This window comes from Megalopta genalis, chromosome 9 (assembly GCF_051020955.1).
Source record: "Megalopta genalis isolate 19385.01 chromosome 9, iyMegGena1_principal, whole genome shotgun sequence".
Classification (NCBI taxonomy): domain Eukaryota; kingdom Metazoa; phylum Arthropoda; class Insecta; order Hymenoptera; family Halictidae; genus Megalopta; species Megalopta genalis.
In genome coordinates, this window is record NC_135021.1 from 17,207,636 (window position 1) to 17,229,526 (window position 21,891).

Here is a 21,891-nt window from a genome sequence, read left to right on the forward strand (position 1 = left end):
CGAAGACGGAAAGTATTAACGAGTAATTATACCGAGCTCTCTCTCTCTCTCTCTCTCCATTCTTTTCCGATACGATTGTTTTCCATCGGCTGTGCTATTACAGAATCCGGTGGATCCGAGAGCCGGAGAACAATCTGCGAAGGTATCTTCGAGAGCGCTCGGGATGGAATAGGAAGAAGAGGAACGACGGATTGATCGCATGCTGGTAGGAGGATGCACCGTAACCGTCACGAAATAACGTCGGGTAAGAACGTTCCGTAGTCATAGTGACTCGTTACAGCCTTTAATTAAGTCCCTCGAGAACCAAGGACTGGAATAAGCAATCGGGACTTCGTTGGCTCGAAGTCGCAAAGGATTTAATAAGTGTAAGCGATGGTTGGCTTACCGGTGAAGGTCGAGACCACGGTAAGATTCTCCTGGCTGAGTATTCGCAGAGGATGCTCCTCCTGGTCACTTTCAGGCAGTGGGTTCTCGCCCATGCACATCGCGATGTCTTCCTCGGTGACCTGGAGGCACGAGTCCTGCATCGGCACCGGCTCCAGATCCTCGACCTCGACGATCTCTAAGATCTCGTCCTCGGAGGACAACGAGTGTCTGGACGGCAGCACGATGTCCTTGTGCGAGAGATTCAGGCTCTCCATCGAGACCTCTCTGCTGACACCGTTGCTGAGCGGCTCTATCAATGGCAACGGCGGCGGCACAACGATCTCCTCGTCGTCGTCTTCGTCCTCCTGCAGGTCCAGCTTCCCTTTGTCCACGCTGTCGTCCATGACCGGGCTAGCCGTCAAGTCCAGGCCGGAGTCCGTATTCGACTTGACGTTCAACAGGTTCAGCTTGACGCCCAGCTTCTCGGTAATGTCCTCGATCTCGTTCGCCTTCAAGCTGTCGCTCTCAGCCGTCGACATCGAGGTGTTGTCGTCGTCCATGCCGCCGCACGTCTTGAACGTCGTCAGCTCCTTGAACTGCGACGACTGGCCGGACGACTTCGACGACTCGATCCTGGCCGCCGCGTGCTTACTCCTCTGGATCTGGGACGACTGGTTCTCCACCCATTTCCTGATCATGCTCTTCTTGTGACTGTCCATGAAACCATAACCGGTGGAATGTTGCTGAGTGTGCATCTGCAGGGTAGGCGGCCCGGTCAGCTGCATCGGGCCGTCTATCCAGGTCTCCCTCTTGTGGTGCGAGTCCTTCAGCATGTGTCTGGCCTCCGCGACCTTCGACTTCGAGATCCTAGGCCCGTCTATCCACTGCTCGTCGGAGCCTCCGCTCGGAGCTGCGACTGGAATCTTGCTGCCGGGTGAGTCGTTCACCTTGGAAGATGACACCTTGGCGGCGGCGCATTTCCTGGCCGGGCTGGCCTTCGGCGTGGCTGTGTGCGCCGGGGACGTCTGTTTCGACGCTGTCTGCGTCAGAGACTTCACCGCTTTGGTCGCCTTGTGCACCGGGCTGCGCTCTTCGGGTATCTTCGAGGGTCGCTCCGCCGCTGATCCTCGCAACGCTTTTCCCATGGCGCACCGGTTGTCGCCGGAGTTCAAGCTGGGCAGGTAGACGGGTGGATGCTCCCCGTCGGTCGCGTCGTCGGTGCTAGGGCCCACGTAGATCACCGTGTCCGCGGACAGGTCGCTGGAGCTCGGGTCGCATTCGCTGTTCTGCCTCGCCGCCTCTTCGCCCGAACTTCCGCCGCTTCCCGTCCCCTGTGTCCCGCCGCCGACAAACTTGATCTTCCTTCGCCTCATTCGGTGGATCCTCGAGGCGAGTTGCACGGTGGTTAGCGTCTCCGTGTAGTGCTGCGCGTTGGGGGAGACGTGGGCGATCATCGCGGCGTGACACGTCAACGAACCGAGACACTCCTTCAGTAATTGGGTTAGCTTGTGCTCCTTGTACGGCAGATGCTTCTGCCCGTTGAAGATCGCGAGCAGGATGTTCCCGAGGCCTGACAGAGGGATGCCGCCCGACGATTTGCCGCGATCCGAATTCCCCAGGTCCATCAGGTGCAGTCTACTTCTGCCACCGGCGACTAAATAATTCATAAAACAGACGATTTTAGCCGATGGATATGGACTTTGCATCGCATCTGATCAGCGGTTCGTTAATGGTATGTTGATTTCTATTTGCTCAATTTTATGATCTTTTTTAAGGGGTTCATGAAACTATTTCTTATTGATCTTTTGCGCGAGTGAAAAAAACTAAACCTATTTGATAAAATATGGATGTATTAGCTTGTGTGACTTGAAAGTTATGTGGGCCCATAGAGGGTTAATACAGGATCATTGAAAATTTTTACCGATTTTGTCAGAAAATACTGGAGGACTTGAAGCAGTTATGTCGTTGCTGTTAGAAGGGGCCTCTTTTTGATTCTATTATTTCGTCGGTGTCCATTGATACAATGATATGAATGCATATTTTAATACGATTTTGCGAATGCATATTTTATACGATGTGTTAATAAGATTGCACAAAGGGGCACACTCTGTAATGTACAAAAAAGTTTTGACGGACGAATGCTGCGAGAAAAAGTGTGCCCTCGACAGGAGTATTAAACAAAATGTTTTATTATATATTATATATTATCTGACAATCCTTACTTTGATCTCCGTAGCTCAGTTAGAATACAGAACTTATTTAAAAACGGTAATGCATTCGAACAACAAACAATACTTTTAAAAAGTTCTGCATTCTAACTGAGCTACGGAGATCAAAGTAAGGATTGTCTAATAAAAATAGAAGCCAAGGCATCAATTTTATCGATTCCCCTTCAGAAACAATAGTTCCTGAATCGCTTCGGTTTGGTAGATAACGACCACTTACAAGGAACATTACCTACGTGTGACACGCCAATTTTGAGGAAATCTTACGGAGCAGTGGAGTATATGGCAACGTTGGGCCACAATTTTCTTTAAGTGTCCATATTTATGTTAAGCTATCCTGCAAATGTTGGGGTCGACGCGATATTGAACCACGTAACTCAGAAATCACATACAGTAGAATCTCGATTATTCAACGTCAAAATTCTCCATCATCCAAACACATGTAATCAGTTGAATTTAAAGCAACAACTTACATGCAAAATGATTTATTGTATAAATCGATAGAAATTAAGTCTGTCACTGTAATTAAGCAACTGTTTTATTCGATCATTTTTCGCACGAGATGGTCTAGTTTACTGTACAATGACTAAAATTATTTTCTTTTATTTTGCTATTACTTGGAATGAACAAAAAAACTCACGTTTTTCAAATTTATAAAGTTAACATTAAGTTGCCGAGATCTACAGAACGCATTTTTTAAATTTTCGTTTCAGACTCGGATGAGAAAGTTAAAAAAACGCAAGTTTCTTATATTTTCAGTCCTACCAAATAATAGCAAAATAAAAAAAGAGGTGTATTTTAGTCCGATCTAAAAAAAAATTCGAGTCATTTCGTTCAATTTTAAAGAAGCAATTGCGTTTTAAAAGGTGAACGAACAATTTTGTGGACCACCCAAGAACAGTGCAAAATTCATTTCGACGGTAATTTCAGTGCCGAAGTAGGAACTTCGATAAGCATGTCGGAATTTCCAGAAGAGAAAAAAAAAATTAGTCAGAAACGACGCGCGGTTTTTCCCAGGAAAACCGAGTGAAAAATCAGCTGGCTCGCAAAGGGTGAAAGAAAATCTGCGCGGAACGTTCCCGCGGACGACGCGGCTCGACGAGAAGTTTGCGGGAAACTGGTGTCTGTCACAGTTGGCTGATGCTCCTCGTTAGCGGCGTCAATTTTCCGCGAACAGCGACCACTCGGTTCGGCAGAATTTCGAGGAGATCTCGTTGTGACGGAAAACGGCGCAAAGCGGCGCCGACAAACGCGGTTTACGAGCGGTGACTACGAAGAAGTCGTTCGGAAAAAGGAAAAACGTGGGCCACTCACCTCCGCCCTTGCCGGCGACACTGTACTGATAAACGTGAAGGGTGTAGAGCATGTGCGCATCGCCGTCCTCCCGCTGTCGTCCGGCCACAGCCGCGTCTAAATAGAACGCGGCTCGTTCGGCAGTCGGTGCACGAAGCTCGCTGTGCTGTTGCAGTTGCAGGCTGCCGAACAGCGGGTCGTCTCTCAAGTACACAGCCGGCGACTGCTCCGAATCTGCGAACAAAAAGTCACGGTAAATCACGTCATACGCCCCCTTCGATGCGTCTGCTTGCTAATGCGCCGAACCGGCTGATTGATAAGGTAGAATCGTGTTAATGTCACGTCGCGCGAAGTCACATGACGCCATGCGATAGCACGTGTCATCGTTGGAAAACAAAAGACATATTAATACGAAGCTGTAATAATTTATTAATGGAGTAAGGATTCAACTTACCGACACATTAACACTTTCGCGCCGAGCACCGCATATATGCGGCATCCACTCGACCCGAAATGAAGTATATACAGAAGACGGGGATGTGTAATTTGTAGCAAAAATGATAAAAGAACGGATTCGCGGTACGAGTGCAAAGCTTGCGATGTTGGCCTTTGTATAGATCCTTGCTTTCAAATATATCACACAGAATTGTATTATTAGTTTTTACATATTATTATCTTTTAATAATTTTCGTCTCGTTATTAATTATATTAAACATTTGATCGTTAGGCTTTGTTTGGCCGCCTAGCGCCAGCTGAGTTCGCCTTTCATCGGTCACCGTTTTTCGTTAATAATTCGTTAACGGGGCTTCGGGGAAAATTTTTGTAAAGGAAGAAGCTGCTTCAAATGATCCGAGGAGCCTGCCATTTCCGGATTGCGAGACATTTTTGGGACACCCTGTATAAGCAGGCGATTTTCAGTCGCCGGTCGCTTAGTTGAATTTGGTCGCTCAGTCATTTCGTACACATACCTTCTATCAAATGAAAGTAAAAATAAGACTTTTAAGAAAAAGAATTAATATCATACTCGCTTGAGAAATAATCCAAGCCATAATCCCAATACGTTCGTCACAAAATCAAATAATTCGAGTCATACAAAAGATTTACGAACGTAACGAATGTGTTGTACGTAATTATTTATTTCAATAACTTCTGTGAGATGTCTTGTAATATTCCAGAAGTGTAATGTAGATGAAGAAGCTCTGTAGATACATACTCTTTAAAGACTATTACGTAATACTGCTTGTTGCGACAAGTTATTGATACAAAACGAAGAATCTGAACAGAATCGTCGATGATTCACGTAACGCAGAGTGTTGATAACGTAAATGCTGTTAGAACAACTAATAGATCAGCAGTTTCAGATCAACAATCGACGAATTGCAACATCAACGCATGTATCTTCATTAACAAGTCTCGTTACGTTAAAATATTTTTAGCCACAGATCATTGTACAATAATAGTAGACCACGGTGTTATGGAAGCTTTGAAACGATAACCAAACGTGCATGTTTCAAATAATGCTGCGCGAACAGTTCGCATCGTGACGATCGAATTCGCGCCGTGTATAAAAGTTGTTTGTCGTTCGGTTGCCGGTGAAAGTGCAAAATTCTTTGGCCGGTCTATCGGTCGCGAGAAAAAGTATAACACTGCGTGCCGAACTTTCAGGATCACTTGTTAGGTACAATTGGATTGCAGTAGAAAGCTGAATGAGCACTAAAGATCTTTAATGACAGATATAAACCGGGACAGCACGAAAGAAACATATTCTGTCTCCTTATACACACCAGAACCTTCTCAATACCCCTCGTAAACCTTATGTCTGGCTATTCAGTGGTTGTTACTGTACATTCAATCTGAGGTTTCATTCCCGACCTACGCGTTTTCCAATTACCTTCAAAGACCATCAAACACGCCAACTATCCGCGAATCCCTGACCAAGACTGAAGCTCCACGTCCGTTCGTAGATACGTAGTTTGATTCCGCTGCTTCACAGAAAAATCATATCCCGCAATGACATCCGCGCGAAACCTAGTTTGATTCCCTCTATTTCACAGAAAAATCTCGTCCGGCGATGACATCCGCGAAACGTCTCCGGCTAAATTGACTTGGTAATGGAATACCCTTGAAATTGGTTGCCTGGAGAATCACCGTCGTTGGTTCGAGGCATAAAACACTTTGTTGGACAGTTCCTTGATAGGTTCATTTACGGAAATCTTGACAGGTGTATTCGGCAAGCTTGCAAATGCGACGTGCAACGTGCTTTTCATCGATCGCGAATTGTCTAGTTCGGTCTTTAATTACCGTCTGCAAGCTTATCAGCCGTTATCTGCCGTAGATCGTTCGCAGATCCAAAAGTATTTCTTTCTGCACGAACGAACGAGAGGGACGCAATTCATTAAAAACACATTGAATTGAAAAAACGTCAGTGACACGAGAGCGAAAATGATCATGCAGCTCGATAAAGCCGGGCTACACGCTGCTACGAAGCACGCGAGCTGTCAGCCGACTGAAAGGACAGTAAAAGTGTTTATCAACGAATGTTCTGGCTTGAAGTCCCGTTTCTACAGAGAGGCAGAAAAACCTTGTCGGAGCTTTCAACCGGTATCTAGAAAGCTCTAACCGAGCTCTAACCGATGTTTACAAAGAAAATGCAACTTATTAATCGAATTCGTCCTGAAATCTTTTTCGCGACTATATCTCGAAGGATCATGCGAGGCTTATAGGAAGAAATTTGATCTTATTTTAACGTATATGTCTAAACAGAAGATCCGTGGAGTTGATCAACAAGCCGGCGTTGATAAAACGTAGGAAGACGTCCTCGAGAGTACGATGGTCGGGTTATCACGTCGCGTGTGGTACGACAGTGACGGGTCGGCGCGCGAATAATCAACGTGATGCGGATCGTAGCTGTAAATAGTGATCAACCTAAAAGCACTGTTACGGTCCCAGAATCATGGATACAGACTCGTGTGCTCCTTCCGGCTGATAATACGCGCGAGATGGACTGCTCTGGAAGTTCACGCCTCTCGGGATGAACGTGACCCGTTCTCAGATTTGTTTCGGCGACCCGTCCGCTGCCTTGTCTCCCGCGCTTGAAATTTTAACCAGAAGTTCTCCGTGTCTCCGTCCAGAAGGAGATTAAAATTTTAGGAGACACGAGACGCCCAGAAACTTTCGCGGCGCCGGCAACTGAATGTTCACGAGGACACCAGGAGAACAAAGAAGCTCTAGAAACAGTTCTCCCGTGGAAGACTCCTGAAATTTTCTACGGGAATTAACGCGTTCGCTGCCAATCGGTGCTCGAACAAGTTCCACCGAATTCAAGCGATTTCATTTGGGAAAGGGAAACAGGAATGCTGAATCTGTTGTGTTTCACAGTCGAACAATTTTCTCGAATCTTTCCCAAGCAGAGCACCGTCTTATGGCTTAACCTGTTAACCAGCTACGACGAAATATTTCTTCGTAGCACCTGGAACACAATTTCAATCGGTATGACGACCTTTTTTGTCATGGAAAATTTTTAAAAGGACGAAGGATGATTCTACGTTAACGAGTTCTTGCCTCTGCATTGATCCGAGCTGAATACTTTAAGTTCCTTGGGCATTCAAAATCTGCTGCGATATTTATTAGTAGAAACCAGTCTTATTAAATTCCTAGAAGATTGGAAAGGAGAAAAATGAAAGCCCGCGGAAGTTTCCCCGAGCACTTCCGGAATATGTCCGGAGAATTAAGGAACTGGAGGACCTTCGGAGAAACAGAATTTTATCGTCAGAATTTTCTCTCGAACGATGGGGACGGACCGTAATAATACGCGCGTCATCTGATCGGCTCGTAAACCAGCGCTCTCGTATATTTTATGTACAACCACCCACCGGTGACATATTGGCCGTGCCCGAGGAAAAGCTTTCGATGCGAAATGGTGGAGAAGCAAGGATATCGAGAGACAACGACGGTTATTATGTGTCTATCGCCGCGCGAGGCGAGGAGAAAAATAAATCCACGGACTTCTGACCGAGACTTCTGACTCTGGGACAAACCATCTGCGAGGAATTCTGTCGCGTCTGCTGGATTCCCCGTTGCGTGCCGCGTCCGCGTCGTTTATGCGTTCTCGATCGAGAATTTATTCGTCGCATTTTCGCGTTGATCAGTTTCCGATCGAGGAGATACTGTTCGCTCGCGAGCCTGCATCATCCTGCTCGTAGATGCTGAATCTCTGCTTCGGTCGCAATTTTGTTCGCACAGGTAGTTAATACTCGGAAACTCGCTGGTTCTACGAAACAATTGTTCTAAGAATAGTATGCCGAGGAAGTCGGAGCAATGAAACTAGCATTTGTAACGAACTTGTGATGATATACTCGCACAATCAGCAGTTGCAACGAAGCCAGCACGAAGATAAGAAATGTCTCAATTTCGTTGCGCGACGACTCATCTTTTCATCCATTCCTGAGATAATTGTCCTCCACGATTGCTATCAAACGATGATATACGGGGTGTCCCAAAATTATGGTATTTCCGGGGAATGAGGAGTTCCTGGGGTGATTTGAAGTAACTTTTTCCTTTACAAACATTTTCTCCGTGGCATCGTTTACGAGTTATTAACAAAAAACACTGACCAATGAGCGACGAGCTCGCCTGGCACCAGGTGGCCGAGCCAATGAGCGGAACTGAGCTGCGTGGGCTCGTTGGCTGGGCCGCCTCGCGCCATCCGAGCACGCCTCTTATTGGTCAGTGTTTTTCGTTAATAATTCGTTAACGGTGCTTCGGGGAAAATTTTTGTAAAGGAAAAAGTTGCTTCGAATGACCTCAGTAATCTCTAGTTTCCCGGAAGTACTATAATTTTGGGACACTCTGTACATTGAACTGTGTTTCTATGATCTTTTTCGTAGTAGTGCGAGAATGAGAAATGAAATGGCATTTTTGTACAAACGATCGAACACGATCTCATTAATCAATTAATGATTCCTTCGCCCTTCTCGACTACTTCATACACGAAGCGCGCGCGCGCACACACACACACACACACGCTTGCATACTACAAACCTCACTGCTACAGTAGTTTGTGCGATTATACGAAAGTCGTCTGAACGAAGCGAGACCGAGGAATTGCAACTGAATGGAGCACAAGCACGTCACACGTCTGCATTTTTCCCGTATCTCAATTCGAAAAGAGGCGATCACATTTTTCACTCCTGACACCGCGCATATCGTGCCTGCTTACGATGATTCAGCATAAGGCGACCCAGTATGTTTTCAACGACACCGATAATCTTTTTCACTCCTACCGCCGAGTGTTCGCATCCCACAGCCATAGTTCGCCGTCGTAGGCAACATGGTAGTCGGACGACATCGGTGCCGATCCGACGTTTAGATAGCCGCTTCTATAAATTGCCAATTAACGTTTTACTGCCTCGCGAGCAGCGTGGCGTCGCGGCCGACGTCGTAAAGAACGGAGCCGGAGGACGCAGCTGATACTTTATTCCTGTTCGTCTCTAACCAGCGACCTGCGGGGTCTGCTACGACTTTATGACAGTTTTTTAATGTCCCGAGGAGCGCCAGGCACCCAGGACTGTCATGAATTAAATCTTTCGCTCGAGAAGCAATTTCAACGTGCGCGTCCTCGCTCCTTTGATCCGACGCTATCGATGCGCGCGAACCGATGAGGACGAATCCGATCAATGCATTATTTCCCTCGCGTAGGATCTACGCCATAGTGCTAGTTAGCCCACAGGGAGGACGCAAGACTTTTGTGATTCGTTGATTTTACCCTAATCCCTTCCTGGTGTCAATTTGATACTACAGTTGAACTCTCTCCAATTGTCTATCAGCTTGTAAACGAAAATGGACAACTTGAGAAGAGGGGGTACGATTATTCGAGCCTTCCGACTATAATTGCCGATTATCCCAATTGTCCATTTTTGTTTACAAATTGAGGGAAAATAGGGTAGAATTCACTGTATTCTCAAGTTTCAGAGTATATTATTCTGCTATTTCTAGGAAAATTAATCTCAGGCTTTATGACTTCCATTTTTTTTAACATGGAGTATATACAGGGTGTCCAGGAGGTCAAATAGACGAAAAATGTTCATATAAACTCGTGTTCGAAAATGCTTTATTGGAAAGGCTAGACCGCGCATTTTATGCATTTATAGCGAACATAATTTAAAACAATGTAGCTACAGCTTAACTATAACTAAAAACAAACTAAGAACATTGTTGCATCAATTTTAACTCATTAAAACGATTAGAGAGAGAAAAAAAGCTTGTGCTTGCCACTTATGTTTTGCAATCGACGCAGACGATTTTTATTTCGCATAAAGATCCGCAGCCGAATAATCATTTATTTGCTGTTTAATTCGCTTGCAAGATGTCTATCGACTCTTCTGAACTCAAGAGATTAGTGAATAGCTCTCGTCCCTTGACATACATAGGACATAATCCGAGGTCTCAATTGTGCAATGCAGGCTCGGTCCACGTTGCATCGGGTAACGAAGACCTCGCTGTTTTCTGCCGTTTCCCTTTAAAACGGTGATCGGAATGGCTGTTGCCGCGATTGTGTCGTTCGATCGAATTTCCTCGGGGAACGAGTATCCGAATGGCGGTTCGAACAGCTCGCGGAAGCCGGGAAGTTCTAACGAAGGCGGAATAATGTTCATGGGCACATATGGGTGTATAATGCGACACGAGGCGTGGCAATATCCATAAAAGGGACCAGAGAAAGTAATATTGTCGGGAACTGCGGCACGCGGCACTGGCGCACAACGGGACGCCGCGCCTTGCGGAACATCCGAGGAAATAAAACGAGGATCCGGCCGCGAGAAGGACTCGCCGGAATATAGAGGCCGTAATGGATGCTCGAGAAACGATTCGGAGAGGCTCGGTGTATGGACGATGGTATTTTCTCGCGCGGAGGGGTCGGGACCGCCATCGTGCGCCGGATAAATCGTTTTTCGACGCGTTTCGAATACTGCCGGCCGCGGCCAATCTCGTCCCTGCGGGTCGAGCCTGTCGGAGGGCAGTAAGAAAAATCTGTTTCCGCTTTTTCGAATGACCGAGGATACGAGACTGTTTTCCTAAATGCCCCGCGGACTCTGCTCCGGCGACCCTCCCCGGTCCCGAACCTGGCAAAGTACGGTGACGGCCGACTAAAAATATTTGAACGATGTTTTACAGCCGCCCACCGGGCCGATCAGCGTGGAGAAACATCGGAGGGTTCAATTCGTGAGTTATTCGGCTGCTCCGTGATACCACGGAAAGAAATGGTACAACGGTCCGTAACACGTGGGGCTGCGTGATGGACGAGCGACAGGAAAGTAATAAGGAAAATTCGGGCGAACGTTGTTCGAAGCTGTTGTAGCCCCGGTGTTGTTGTTGTCTTTGTATTCCTCGAATGGTCGGGACACAAGTCTACCGTGGAATTTATTTGTAACGGCGAGCATGGAAGGTTTAATGGCGATAATGGCCCCATTTTGTGCATTTAGTAGATTCGATGCAACTCCGATTAAAAAGATTCTGTCGTTTTCTTAGATTATAAATGCCGCATTTAGAATGTGTTTAACATGACATTTAAACATAGAATGCGTAGAATCGTGCAACTGGCACGAAGAAACGTTTCAAAGCATCTTTCGTGTTTCGGTCTCCTGAATCCGTCGTTTAAATTGCGGCCACGTGTTACGATGTACCCTATTCATTTAATCTCCGGGTGCATAATCCTGGGCCGTGGACTAGTTGCACTCAAAAGGACCGCTCGCGTTACAGCGACTTCGTTGTACACCGAGCAAAAGATACCTTTTATTCATGCTGGACACTCTTCGCTGTTTTAGGTGACTTCGGACCGGTTTTTATGCAATTTGCTGGTGTCGACGCTGACCAATAAAGCGCGTTCATCGATGTCGCGATTAATTAACCCTTTGCGCTCGATTGGTGATCCCGAGGCACCACTAAAAAATGTTTATATCACATTCTAAAATAATTCTTACACCAACAAAATTCAGATTTGAAAAATTGTTAAAAGTATAATCGTTGTATAAGTCACAAGACCCAATTACACACGCATAAAATGCGCTCTGCCATATAAAATCGAGGCAGCGTAGGTCAGAAAAATCATTTTAGATTTACGATTGAAATGGCTTCGAGTGCGAAGGGTTAACCGTCGCCTCTACTTCGTCTTTACGTGTAGGCACATTATTTTATAGCCAATCCGTTTCGATACGGAGTGAGCGAAAAATTCTTCTTACAATTAAAGGAGAGAACAGAGAACATTTTTAAAATTACTGTTCACGCGTTCAGCGAACACACAAATAAAATGTTATTGAATAAATTAAATTACATTAAACGTTATTGAATCTACATGAAATTCTATGCGCATATCATCTTCGCAACCATACATTTTCGTTCGTATAAAAATTACGGACGAGTTCGAATTTTCCAGGGTTTTTCGTTGCTTTTTATCACGAACCGATAGTTATTGGCCATTTTAAAAGCCGCGGATCGAACAGCAGTAATTTGTTTCCAGGAGAATCGATAATAGGTTCTCAGCAGGGAGCAGCTTTTCCCTATAATTCACTCGACAGCGATCTAGCGGCCATTGGCATTTCCATCCGCACTTAACAACGACCTTTTGCGTCTGCTCAGCTCCCCAGCACTAAGTAGCCGAGCTTAAGACATTAAGAACCCGAGGAACTGGAGCCCGAACCCTTGTATTAAAGTCACAAAGCGAACCGTGGGAAAAACGATTTATTATTTAACCGCTGTTAACTATCCACCTCGCGGAAACGAATCAATTCTGTCGGAAGCAGTGAAGAAATCTACATAAGAAGACGCGTGTAAGAAACTATCTATGTTAAGAAATTATGATTGCTCATGGTATCCTGTACAATCTCGTGAACTCTAACTATCTTTTTCCTGTTCTTTAATTTTAGAGAATTTCACGAGAGCAAAATCTACGAGTGCAGTTTCGAAGCCAACATTTTTAGGATATGCTTTCTGTTAGTGGGGGTACCATATGATATAAGCAGCTGTGAATGAGGCACGAGTACAACGAGCAACTGTGACGAATCAGCGAGCGATGAGCACGAATTCGGCAGTTGTTGCGATAATCCGATAACAATATAGACTAACAGAAATGTTAATGAATCAAGTACAGTTAAATTAACTGTTCATTACTTACGATAACAAATAGTGCTAATAATAATAATAAATCAAAATAAATAATAATAAATAAAATAATAATAAGTGTCTCAGCGATTAATTCTTTATCGTCCTAACGCTTTCGAGTGTTATATTGCACACGCAATATGCATAACTTTAAATAAGTCTCCTCGAAGTTCCGTTAAACAAAATTGTTGTTCGCAAACACGGTGATCAAAGAAGCGAAGATCGTCCAAAGAAACGCGGACAAATTCGTCGGACCCGTGGCTCTGCAGATGAACGGGGATGTGGCCAACAATGAAAGCTGTGTCGGAGTTTTTCCGCCGAAAGGAAGAAGTATCGCGTATAATTCGAGGGGTGACGGAACGAGCAATAAGTCGCGGGTATTAAATTGGGAGAGCGTTCGAATGAAAAGTACCGCGCCATTTATCCGAGTCCGTATAAATAAAGTCAGCGGATGAACGGGCATTCCGCGCTTATTACGGCCCCGGAAATGATTTATAGAAAACCATTGCCAACTCGGAGAAATACGCGGAACGTGGCCGCGGACCGTCTCCCCACGGATCCTCGAGTTCTAGTCAAGACGAGCAGCCCGACTTTCGCGGCGGACGACGAATATTCACAGCCGCTTATTACGAGGTTTTCCGTGGCTCCCTGCGGGTTCTCGGCGACCCGCGGCGACCTTCCCTCACCGGGTCGTCTTGGTACCCGAGGCGACCCTTTGCCGCCACCGCGAGACTGCCGACGAGGCCGACCGACTAGCAGCAACCTCGGCGGTCTCGGCGCGCACTTATTTCGGCGAACGTACGACCGCGTAAAGCACGTCTACCGCCACTCCCGGCACGGCTCGCAGACTGTTTCTACTTTAATACGAGGATCCGAGCGCGTTCGTTAATTTTCCTCCTTCTCGTGTTCGTTTCCTCTTTTCACCGGCCTCCTCTATCTCCGCGATGCGACGCGTTGTTCGCGATCACAATGGAGCCGGGCTCGCAGCGCGGACTGGGTCGCCAGTTTATGCGAATTCTGAGCCGGGGGACGGCGCGCGTGATTTAGTCCGGCGAATTTTTGCAGATGCTGCATTCAGTTCCTTCGCTTTATATGGGGCGCAGCTTAAAGCGGTTCCTTAAAGTTTCGTTGAACAATGCCGATACATATAAACGCGGTAGATGCTGAAACGAAGATCCTTAAAATACGGTTAGAATAGATGGGTTTGTGACTAACCGATGGAAGCTTCGAAATTAGAAATTAATCCTTATAGCGCTCCGTTGGCTCCGCTATGGAGCCGTAATTATTGTTCCGTAAATTCGAAGACTTTGCTAAGGAGCTCAATGTTTTTAGTACGATTACACCGAAAATGCTACGTTTTTGTCGACGTTGGCAATCGTTATTTGTAGTGAAAACGTGCTTAGCGTGTGTAACATTACGATTAAAACATTTTTTGCTCATTTTTATACTTAGACGTGATTCGATATCGCAGGCCAATTTTTGTCGCATACCCTGTTCAACGGTTCGCTCTACAGATAGTCGAAACTGACTCGTACTGCTTAAAAAAATAATGAAAATCACGGAAGCTGAAACGTCGAATCCAATCAACCGCACGAATACAATAAACTCAGGGACTGTACGAACATTGCGAAAGTTCAACACGCACCAGCGCAGCGATATGTCTCCCTGACGAATGCAAACTAAAAACTCGCCGAATTTTCTGTGTTCGAGTGAAGATTTTGACCGCGAGACGGAGCGCATGTTGCACAGCACGTGGTCGCCGGTTGAAAGGAGAAAATTGAAAAGTGAGAGAACAGTTGAAAATTCCGCGATCGTATGGGTGTCAAGTTCCAATTTCCAGTCTCGAAGTTTTACGGACACCTTAAAATTGCCGCCGGCGTAAAAGCAACAATTTACTTCCCGACCGAAAGGTTCGCAGGCCTCGCGTCGTTAAACTTTCAAGTGACGAAGTGAGGAAAGCTGTCGTTAACAAAATGACCTCCGATTCCTCTTCCCCGCATGGGAACCAAGCATGGACCATTGCTCGCTACCATTTCCTCGGAAGCCAGCCGGTACGTTAGACGACGGTTTTCTTTAATTGCCTACTACACGGCAGATCCTCGAGCGTATCCCCTCGTAAAAGTTACTGTCTCCTGTAAACGATTCGGCTGCCGAGCAAAGAAAGGCGATGGTCGAAAGAGGAGGAGAATTTATCGTTCTGCAGGAAATATACGGGCGTATTATGAATTAATGATCCGACAAAAAGCCGTTCTCAAGATCTCCCGTCAGTCTGACGAGACTCGCATGTGTTTGTCAATCTTGAACCAATTAATTAAGAGATCGCATTCATTTAGTCATTGGTTTTTAGAAGGATTCTGTTGTGCATCATTTTTCTGTTACTTCGATCCTTGTAAGAAGAACGATTTTGACGATCTCAGCCATGGCTAGATCCGTTCTAACACTTGCCCATGAATGTTTAGCTTATAAATTGTTAAATGCAGTTCGTTTCAAGTAATTCTTTGTACCGACTACTAGTCGACTAATACAAATAGCTAAGTATTTGAATTAACTATTGGTCTACTAATACAAGTAGCGAATTATTTGATTATTTCTAACCCTTGCCCATGAATGTTTATCTTATAAATTGTTAAATGCAGTTCGTTTCAAGTAATTACTTCCTTTTACCGATTATTAGTCGACTAATACGAATAGCTAAGTATTTGAATTAACTATTGGTCTACTAATACAAGTAGCGAATTATTTGATTATTTCTAACCCTTGCCCATGAATGTTTATCTTATAAATTGTTAAATGCAGTTCGTTTCAAGTAATTACTTCCTTTTACCGATTATTAGTCGACTAATACGAATAGCTAAGTATTTGAATTAACTATTGATCTACTAATACAAGTGGCGAATTATTTGAAGCGTCGACTCGTTAATTAAAACGTGGATGCGACGTTTAGGATATTTTTGAATTCACTGGACACAATGAAATAGTCGATTATTTAAGCTGGCTATTAGAAAATTAGAATCTGAATAAAACAAAGAATCCGATTAACGTGCGACGAGCAACGAACGGTGTTCAAACAATTCCGCAGGCATCTTTCCTCCTCGAAATGGAAGTGCTACCGAGATACGCGCTATCTTTTAGCGAAATCAATTTGCCGGTAATAGATAAGCAGGAGGGATAGAGAAGGCCGGCCGATGAATTTCTCGTTGGCAAAAACGGTATACAATAAACCGGCATAAATGTTTCATACCGTCCAATGAATAATGGAGCCGGTAATGCGATAAAGTTCCGTATTCGCGGGGAAGTAACAGCGGAGATGTTTTCGGCCGCAGATGCAGCGTCGGCAGATACACCCCCGACCCTCTATCGATCCCGGTATACTTTCTGCCGCGCATCCGGGCGCAAACACGCGGCTTTGAGGTTATTTAATGGAGTGTTTCGGTTGGTCGGCAAACAAATGGATATTAACAAATAATTCGCGCGATCGAAGGCCGCCCGAGCACGGCCCGACCGCGGGCTTCGGCCGCCTGTTTTCTCGTGCATTTGCAAATTAATACGGCTCTCCTCGGGAGGAGTACGCCCGACCTTTTCCGGCTCGTAAAACTGCAGACATATATCATCGGCAATAACCGTCCGGAGGATCGTCGCCGGGAAAAGGTAAAATTTTCCTTTCGACCCGCCCGGGAGCCGGCGAAACGGGATAAATAAAAATTCTCGCGTTCCCCGGAGGATTTCTTTCCGTTCGATTTCCTATCGTTCTCTCTCTCTCTCTCTCTCTCTCTCTCTCTCTCCCTCTCCCCCTGTGCCCTCTTTCAACCGTCCTGCGAAACAAAACGAACGACGGAACAGTCCCATCCGCGTTTTACGCGCGTGCTAAAAGCCGCGCGCACCGGTGACGATGCAGGTACGACGCTCTGTCCGCTTTCACATTATTCTCCGTCCTCCATTTCTTATCCATGGCCGCGGCGAGAGAATTACTCTCCCTGCTAACTGCACGCCGGGGAAAAACCCGGTCAGAAAACGTTCTGCCGAGTATCCGTCTCTATTAAAACTACTCGGATGCGTCTTCCTGGAATGCAGAACTTTTTGATTCCGGTTCGCGAGAGTACGAGCCTTACGTGGCCAGGGGATTCATCCTCTGCATTTGTTTCACTTTGTTCCTCCTGTGTTCACCTGTCTTTAATTTCTTCCTGCTGGTGCTGGTAAAATGATCTCGCCGTGGAATTATATGGGAAATACATTCTGCCGGCTCAGAATGCAAAACGTAGCGTCACGAAGCATTATCCCTGGTTCTTTCGTGCGAGACGGACTTGGATTAAGCTCTTGAAATTGGCGGACGGGTCACGTAAATTTACGTTTACGCTTGAATTTTTATTAATACTTTTATTAATAGTACATTCAATAGTTCAAATTAGTTATACATTTTCATTTTCAGTGGCAGATATTTTTCTCTAAAAGAGATAGAAATTTCCTCCTTAACAAAAAACAGTAGCGAACAGTATTTCCATTTGGTATGATTGTTTTTATTTGATGCGTAGGAAATTGGACCTGTTTGCTCATGGATCATTTCTATTTTTTAACAATTTATTGAAGTCAAACTTTAATAGTGTGAAATTCTCGTTAAAAAAGTGCAATTAAAGGGTATAGCAATTTTCAACGTCTTCTAAGAGTCGCAACGTCTTAATATTTGGCCGAATAAGTAAATACATCGTCCGAATAAATGAATATATTGAATCATATTCCCACAAAAGAGTCTTCGTGACCGCAATAATTCTGAAACAAAAAATTTGAAAGAAATAGTTCTCGGATCCTACGTTCCATTTGCTTTATACTCGGATACGGGACGAGCCCCGACCGTTTCGACTCGTCAAGAATGACTCGTAATAACCTCGGCAGGTCGGTGGGAAAGCTCGGTAAAGTGAAATCGTTCCCTCTGCCGGTTTTCGTCGCGAGTTTTCCGGCGATTCGAGCGATTCGCGTCCAAGAATGATTCCGCAAGTAATATGCAGGCCCGAGTCGAATCGTCCAGGCCGTCGTTTGATTGCGTCTTCACGGGCCAGCTCGTCCACTCGTTGGTCCGTAAAATTGAGGGGTAAGATTATTTCTCTTGTTCCTCCTTTTTATTGTTCGGGGTCTCCCCCGTTTCGTTTCTCGTTCGTTTTCCGTTGTTCCCCGACGAGCTGCGGAAAGCTGGCCGGACTAATAAGAAACCGAAGGGTAGATGGTCCGCGATGGTACACTTACGGGAACTCTCGAGGAAGGGTGGTCGCCGTGAGAGACGACCTCTGGAAATGAACTTGGTCCTTGGTGTCTTTGGTTTGCTTTCCGGTATAATTAACTTTATATTTATCGAATAGGACGTATGAAATTTTTTTTATAAACGAAGTAGAGGATTAGGTTTCAGCATTATTCGGATTGTTTCGAATAAATATTTATCTGAGTTAATTATCCGAATGAATTCCTTTTGACCGAATATTTTATTCGAATAATTCTTTCTTCGATTAATTGTTTATTCTGAAACTATGAAAAGACGGTTCATATTCTATCATTTTTATTCGAATCTCAATTATTTTTCCGTACGAATAATTTCTTATTGGAATAAAATCTTATTCGAACGAATTCTTACGGGAATAAAATTTGATCCGGATAAACTTTTATCCAGATAAATCTTTATTCGATAGAAAATTTATTCGATAGCGTCGAATAAAATTGTGTTCGTTAGACTTTATCTTTTATCTATCACTGGAATAAAATTTTGCCGAACACTGCTGTGGGGTAACCAATTGCTGTGCCTTTGGTTCGTCTAGATATTAAATATTAAATATGAAATCCTTTTATCCAAAACAAACAGAACTGAAGAATAATAAAATGTAATACGTCTTATTCGATAAGTATAAAACTAATTGTGCCCGAAAAGAAAGCGAATGCACAGCGATCGGTCAGGCCACAGTAACCGGCTCCGCTACCCTAGAGATCGGCCGTCGAGATCGTTGAACCTTTCCCGCACGTCGATGCCAGGACGTATTTCCATATCGTTGTCCCGGGGAATAATTATTTTATGAACCGTGCACACACACCGGTTATTCCGCGAACCCGACCGAGGCTATCGCGGCAGTGTATCTGCCACAGGGAACGGTTTATACGTTTTTTAAGGCCGATCGAGTCTGTTATTGGGCACTTAGACGGCCGTCGGAATTATCAGGGAGTTAGGTCGGAGGGCTGTTAAGCTCGAACTTTCAAATTAAAAAGTTACGGTGCGCCGGCGTATGCATTAGGAAACGATTCACGGTGGTACAATGTAACCGAAGTTATCGCGATCGTACCGTGGGAACGATAAATGCGAAAGGGTCATAATCTCAAAGGGTTTAGAATCGTTGTAAATTTTCAGGCTGACATTAACGGAGAGGTCGCGTGCCGCGATGGAACGCGGCGCACTAAAGCCACGGCATCGAACGGGAGACGGGACTCTTTACCGGGAACACACAGCCGAGCCAGCCCAGACTATAAACTGATTCCAATTTTTTTCCATATTTTGCATACCTTTAACGATGCTTTTGATTTATGCGCCGCCCCGTCGGGCAGCCCTGCCCGGTCGGAGAAGCGTCCCTCGGACGGCTATCCGCGAACCCTATCGAATTTAAGGGCTGGTTCCGGTCTGCAAGCTTCAAAATTGTTATTCGTAAATATTCCCTTTTGGGGCGGATTAAACGGGATGAAAACCGTTTTCGACGTTTATTAACGTCTTCTTTCCTCGTTGGTTTGTTAAATCGTGGTAAAAGAGACGACCATAGTTTTAAGCTGTACAAAATTTCCGAGGCAGTCAACCTAATCACGTTTAAAAAGTACGTTCTTATCCTTTGTTTGATATCTCAAAGCTGAAGATTATTCTCTACATTCCTACATTTTAAATTCGATAAGGCTATTTCACCTGAAAACTGAAGCTGTCCTTGATGTACTGATAAAAAAGAAAAATAAGAAAAATAGGTGAAATAGGAAATATTATAGAAGATTATATCGTGCGACCCTCTTGATATCAAATGCAGCAGTTTCTCCCGGAAATGCCAAATTTCGGGTTGCTGCGAATTTCCACTAGCTTGAGAGTTACTCTGTGCCTTCACTCGTGAAAAAGACACTAACAGTTTTCCATAGTGCACGAAGAACGAAAATACTCGAGCGTGGAGAAGCTTTTCGAAACGCCGACATCATGGCGATCTCAATGGCAGCTTCGACGAGTCCCCGGAACGCTAACTAATTAAGAAGCGATGCAATTAATTTTCCAGTTTATTAAATAATTAACTCCTATCTCGGGGTGCGCTTTGCTTGACTAAGCGTCCGCTTCCCTAGCTCTCGTTTCAACTTTACTTCTGTGTCTCCCGTTCCCCAGCCTATTCGGGAACCCAAAGCTCCCTCTCGCCCACGCACCGACGAACTTTACCTTTTCTGCCAAGAGCTCGATAATCCAGGCCCGTTAATTATTTGAAGTTTTCGACGGATCGCGGTCCCCGGATGCTCGACTGGAACGAAACGCGCCATCTTTGCGGCGGCAGTTTACTTTTGTTCTTCGAACTCAATGTTCACTTCGAACTCGACCTACATTATTATTAATCCTTCGCTTCTGACTTCGAATTTATGTCAGCGATACGGAACCTATTCGCGAGCATCTCGATTAATTTCCGAAATACGTGACATCGTTAGAGAGAGGAAATACGTTTTAGACATTTTGGTATCTTTGCTGTTGCGTCCAGAGACAAGGGCCATAAAAAGGTCCCACCATTGGGGAAACCCTCTCAGGCCCCAACAAGGGTCAAGGCAGACACCCCCCTCCAAGGGGTGATTCGTGCCTTGACCAATAATAAACAATCTACCTCCATCCACGGGTGCTCTTCCACGACTTTCCAGCGTTGGAAGAGCATTCTTCCGCCAGCGCTCGCAGAGAGTACAACACAAAAAATAAAGTTCTCTAAGACTACTAGAGACCCTTCCACGTCATTAATTTGCCGTAGGAAGCGCGAATCGAGCGTACAATAGTTCGGTCGCGCATGTACGTTAGGCGACTAACCGAACGTACGGACAAAACATTTGCAACGAAGAGATTAGTAGCCAAAAATTGATCTAGTGGATCTTATCGTATTATGACCGCCGTGTGATCGTTATTCTAAACAGATCGATTCTTTTATTTATATTACGTTTGCACAGACTCGCGAAAAATTTTGTTCGGATGACGGATCCAATTTTAACTCAAATTTCATTCGACGCTGTCGAATGAATATTCATGACTGCCGATCGTTACATTTGCTTCGATTCATGAATCATGATTACTTCTATTAATCACGAACACGATTTCACGTTAGTTACAATCGTGAATCGCTGATCAGATTATTCGTTGCCGAACTCTGGCATGCAGTACCGCCGATTCCAGCATAGCAGCTTATAAGAAACAATTCAATCTGCCGTTGATCCTCGTGTCTCAATCCGTATGAATGTAAATAGCGTCGGTAAAGCAGTCTAGGAACAAGCTACAGGACACCCGGAAAATTAGACCGAGCTTCCACGGTCAGTTTATCGAGGATCCCGCCGCAGGACGGCAGAATCCTGTTCCCTCCGGCTGGCATCAATTAATCCGAAACGATTGTCCTCGCCGGCATTGTTCGAGGCATCGAATTAATTGCGGCGCACATTCAACCCTATCGCGGCACAGAGAAAGTTCCCACCCTTCCGGAAATATATCTAAGACGTTCCCGTTACTCCTCGCGAAGCGGTGGAGCGGATCTAAGAATCGTTGAAAGCGGAATCGCGGGCGGAAGAAGGGAGATCAGGGGGGGTCGGAACTCTTCAAACCCGGGGATGACGCTCGAGACAAGTG

General features: G+C 45.2%; 1 protein-coding gene across 1 annotated transcript in view; it reads right to left on the reverse strand.

Moving 5' to 3' along the window:
* Positions 1-21,891, reverse strand: part of LOC117224800 (uncharacterized) — a 610,978-nt gene that overhangs the window by 10,473 nt on the left and 578,614 nt on the right. The window contains exons 11-12 of the mRNA XM_076524388.1: positions 3,906-4,118; positions 386-2,020 (exon numbers count right to left, since the gene is read on the reverse strand). Of these exons, the coding sequence (XP_076380503.1) occupies positions 386-2,020; positions 3,906-4,118 (1,848 nt within the window). The remainder of the gene's footprint in view (positions 1-385; positions 2,021-3,905; positions 4,119-21,891) is intronic.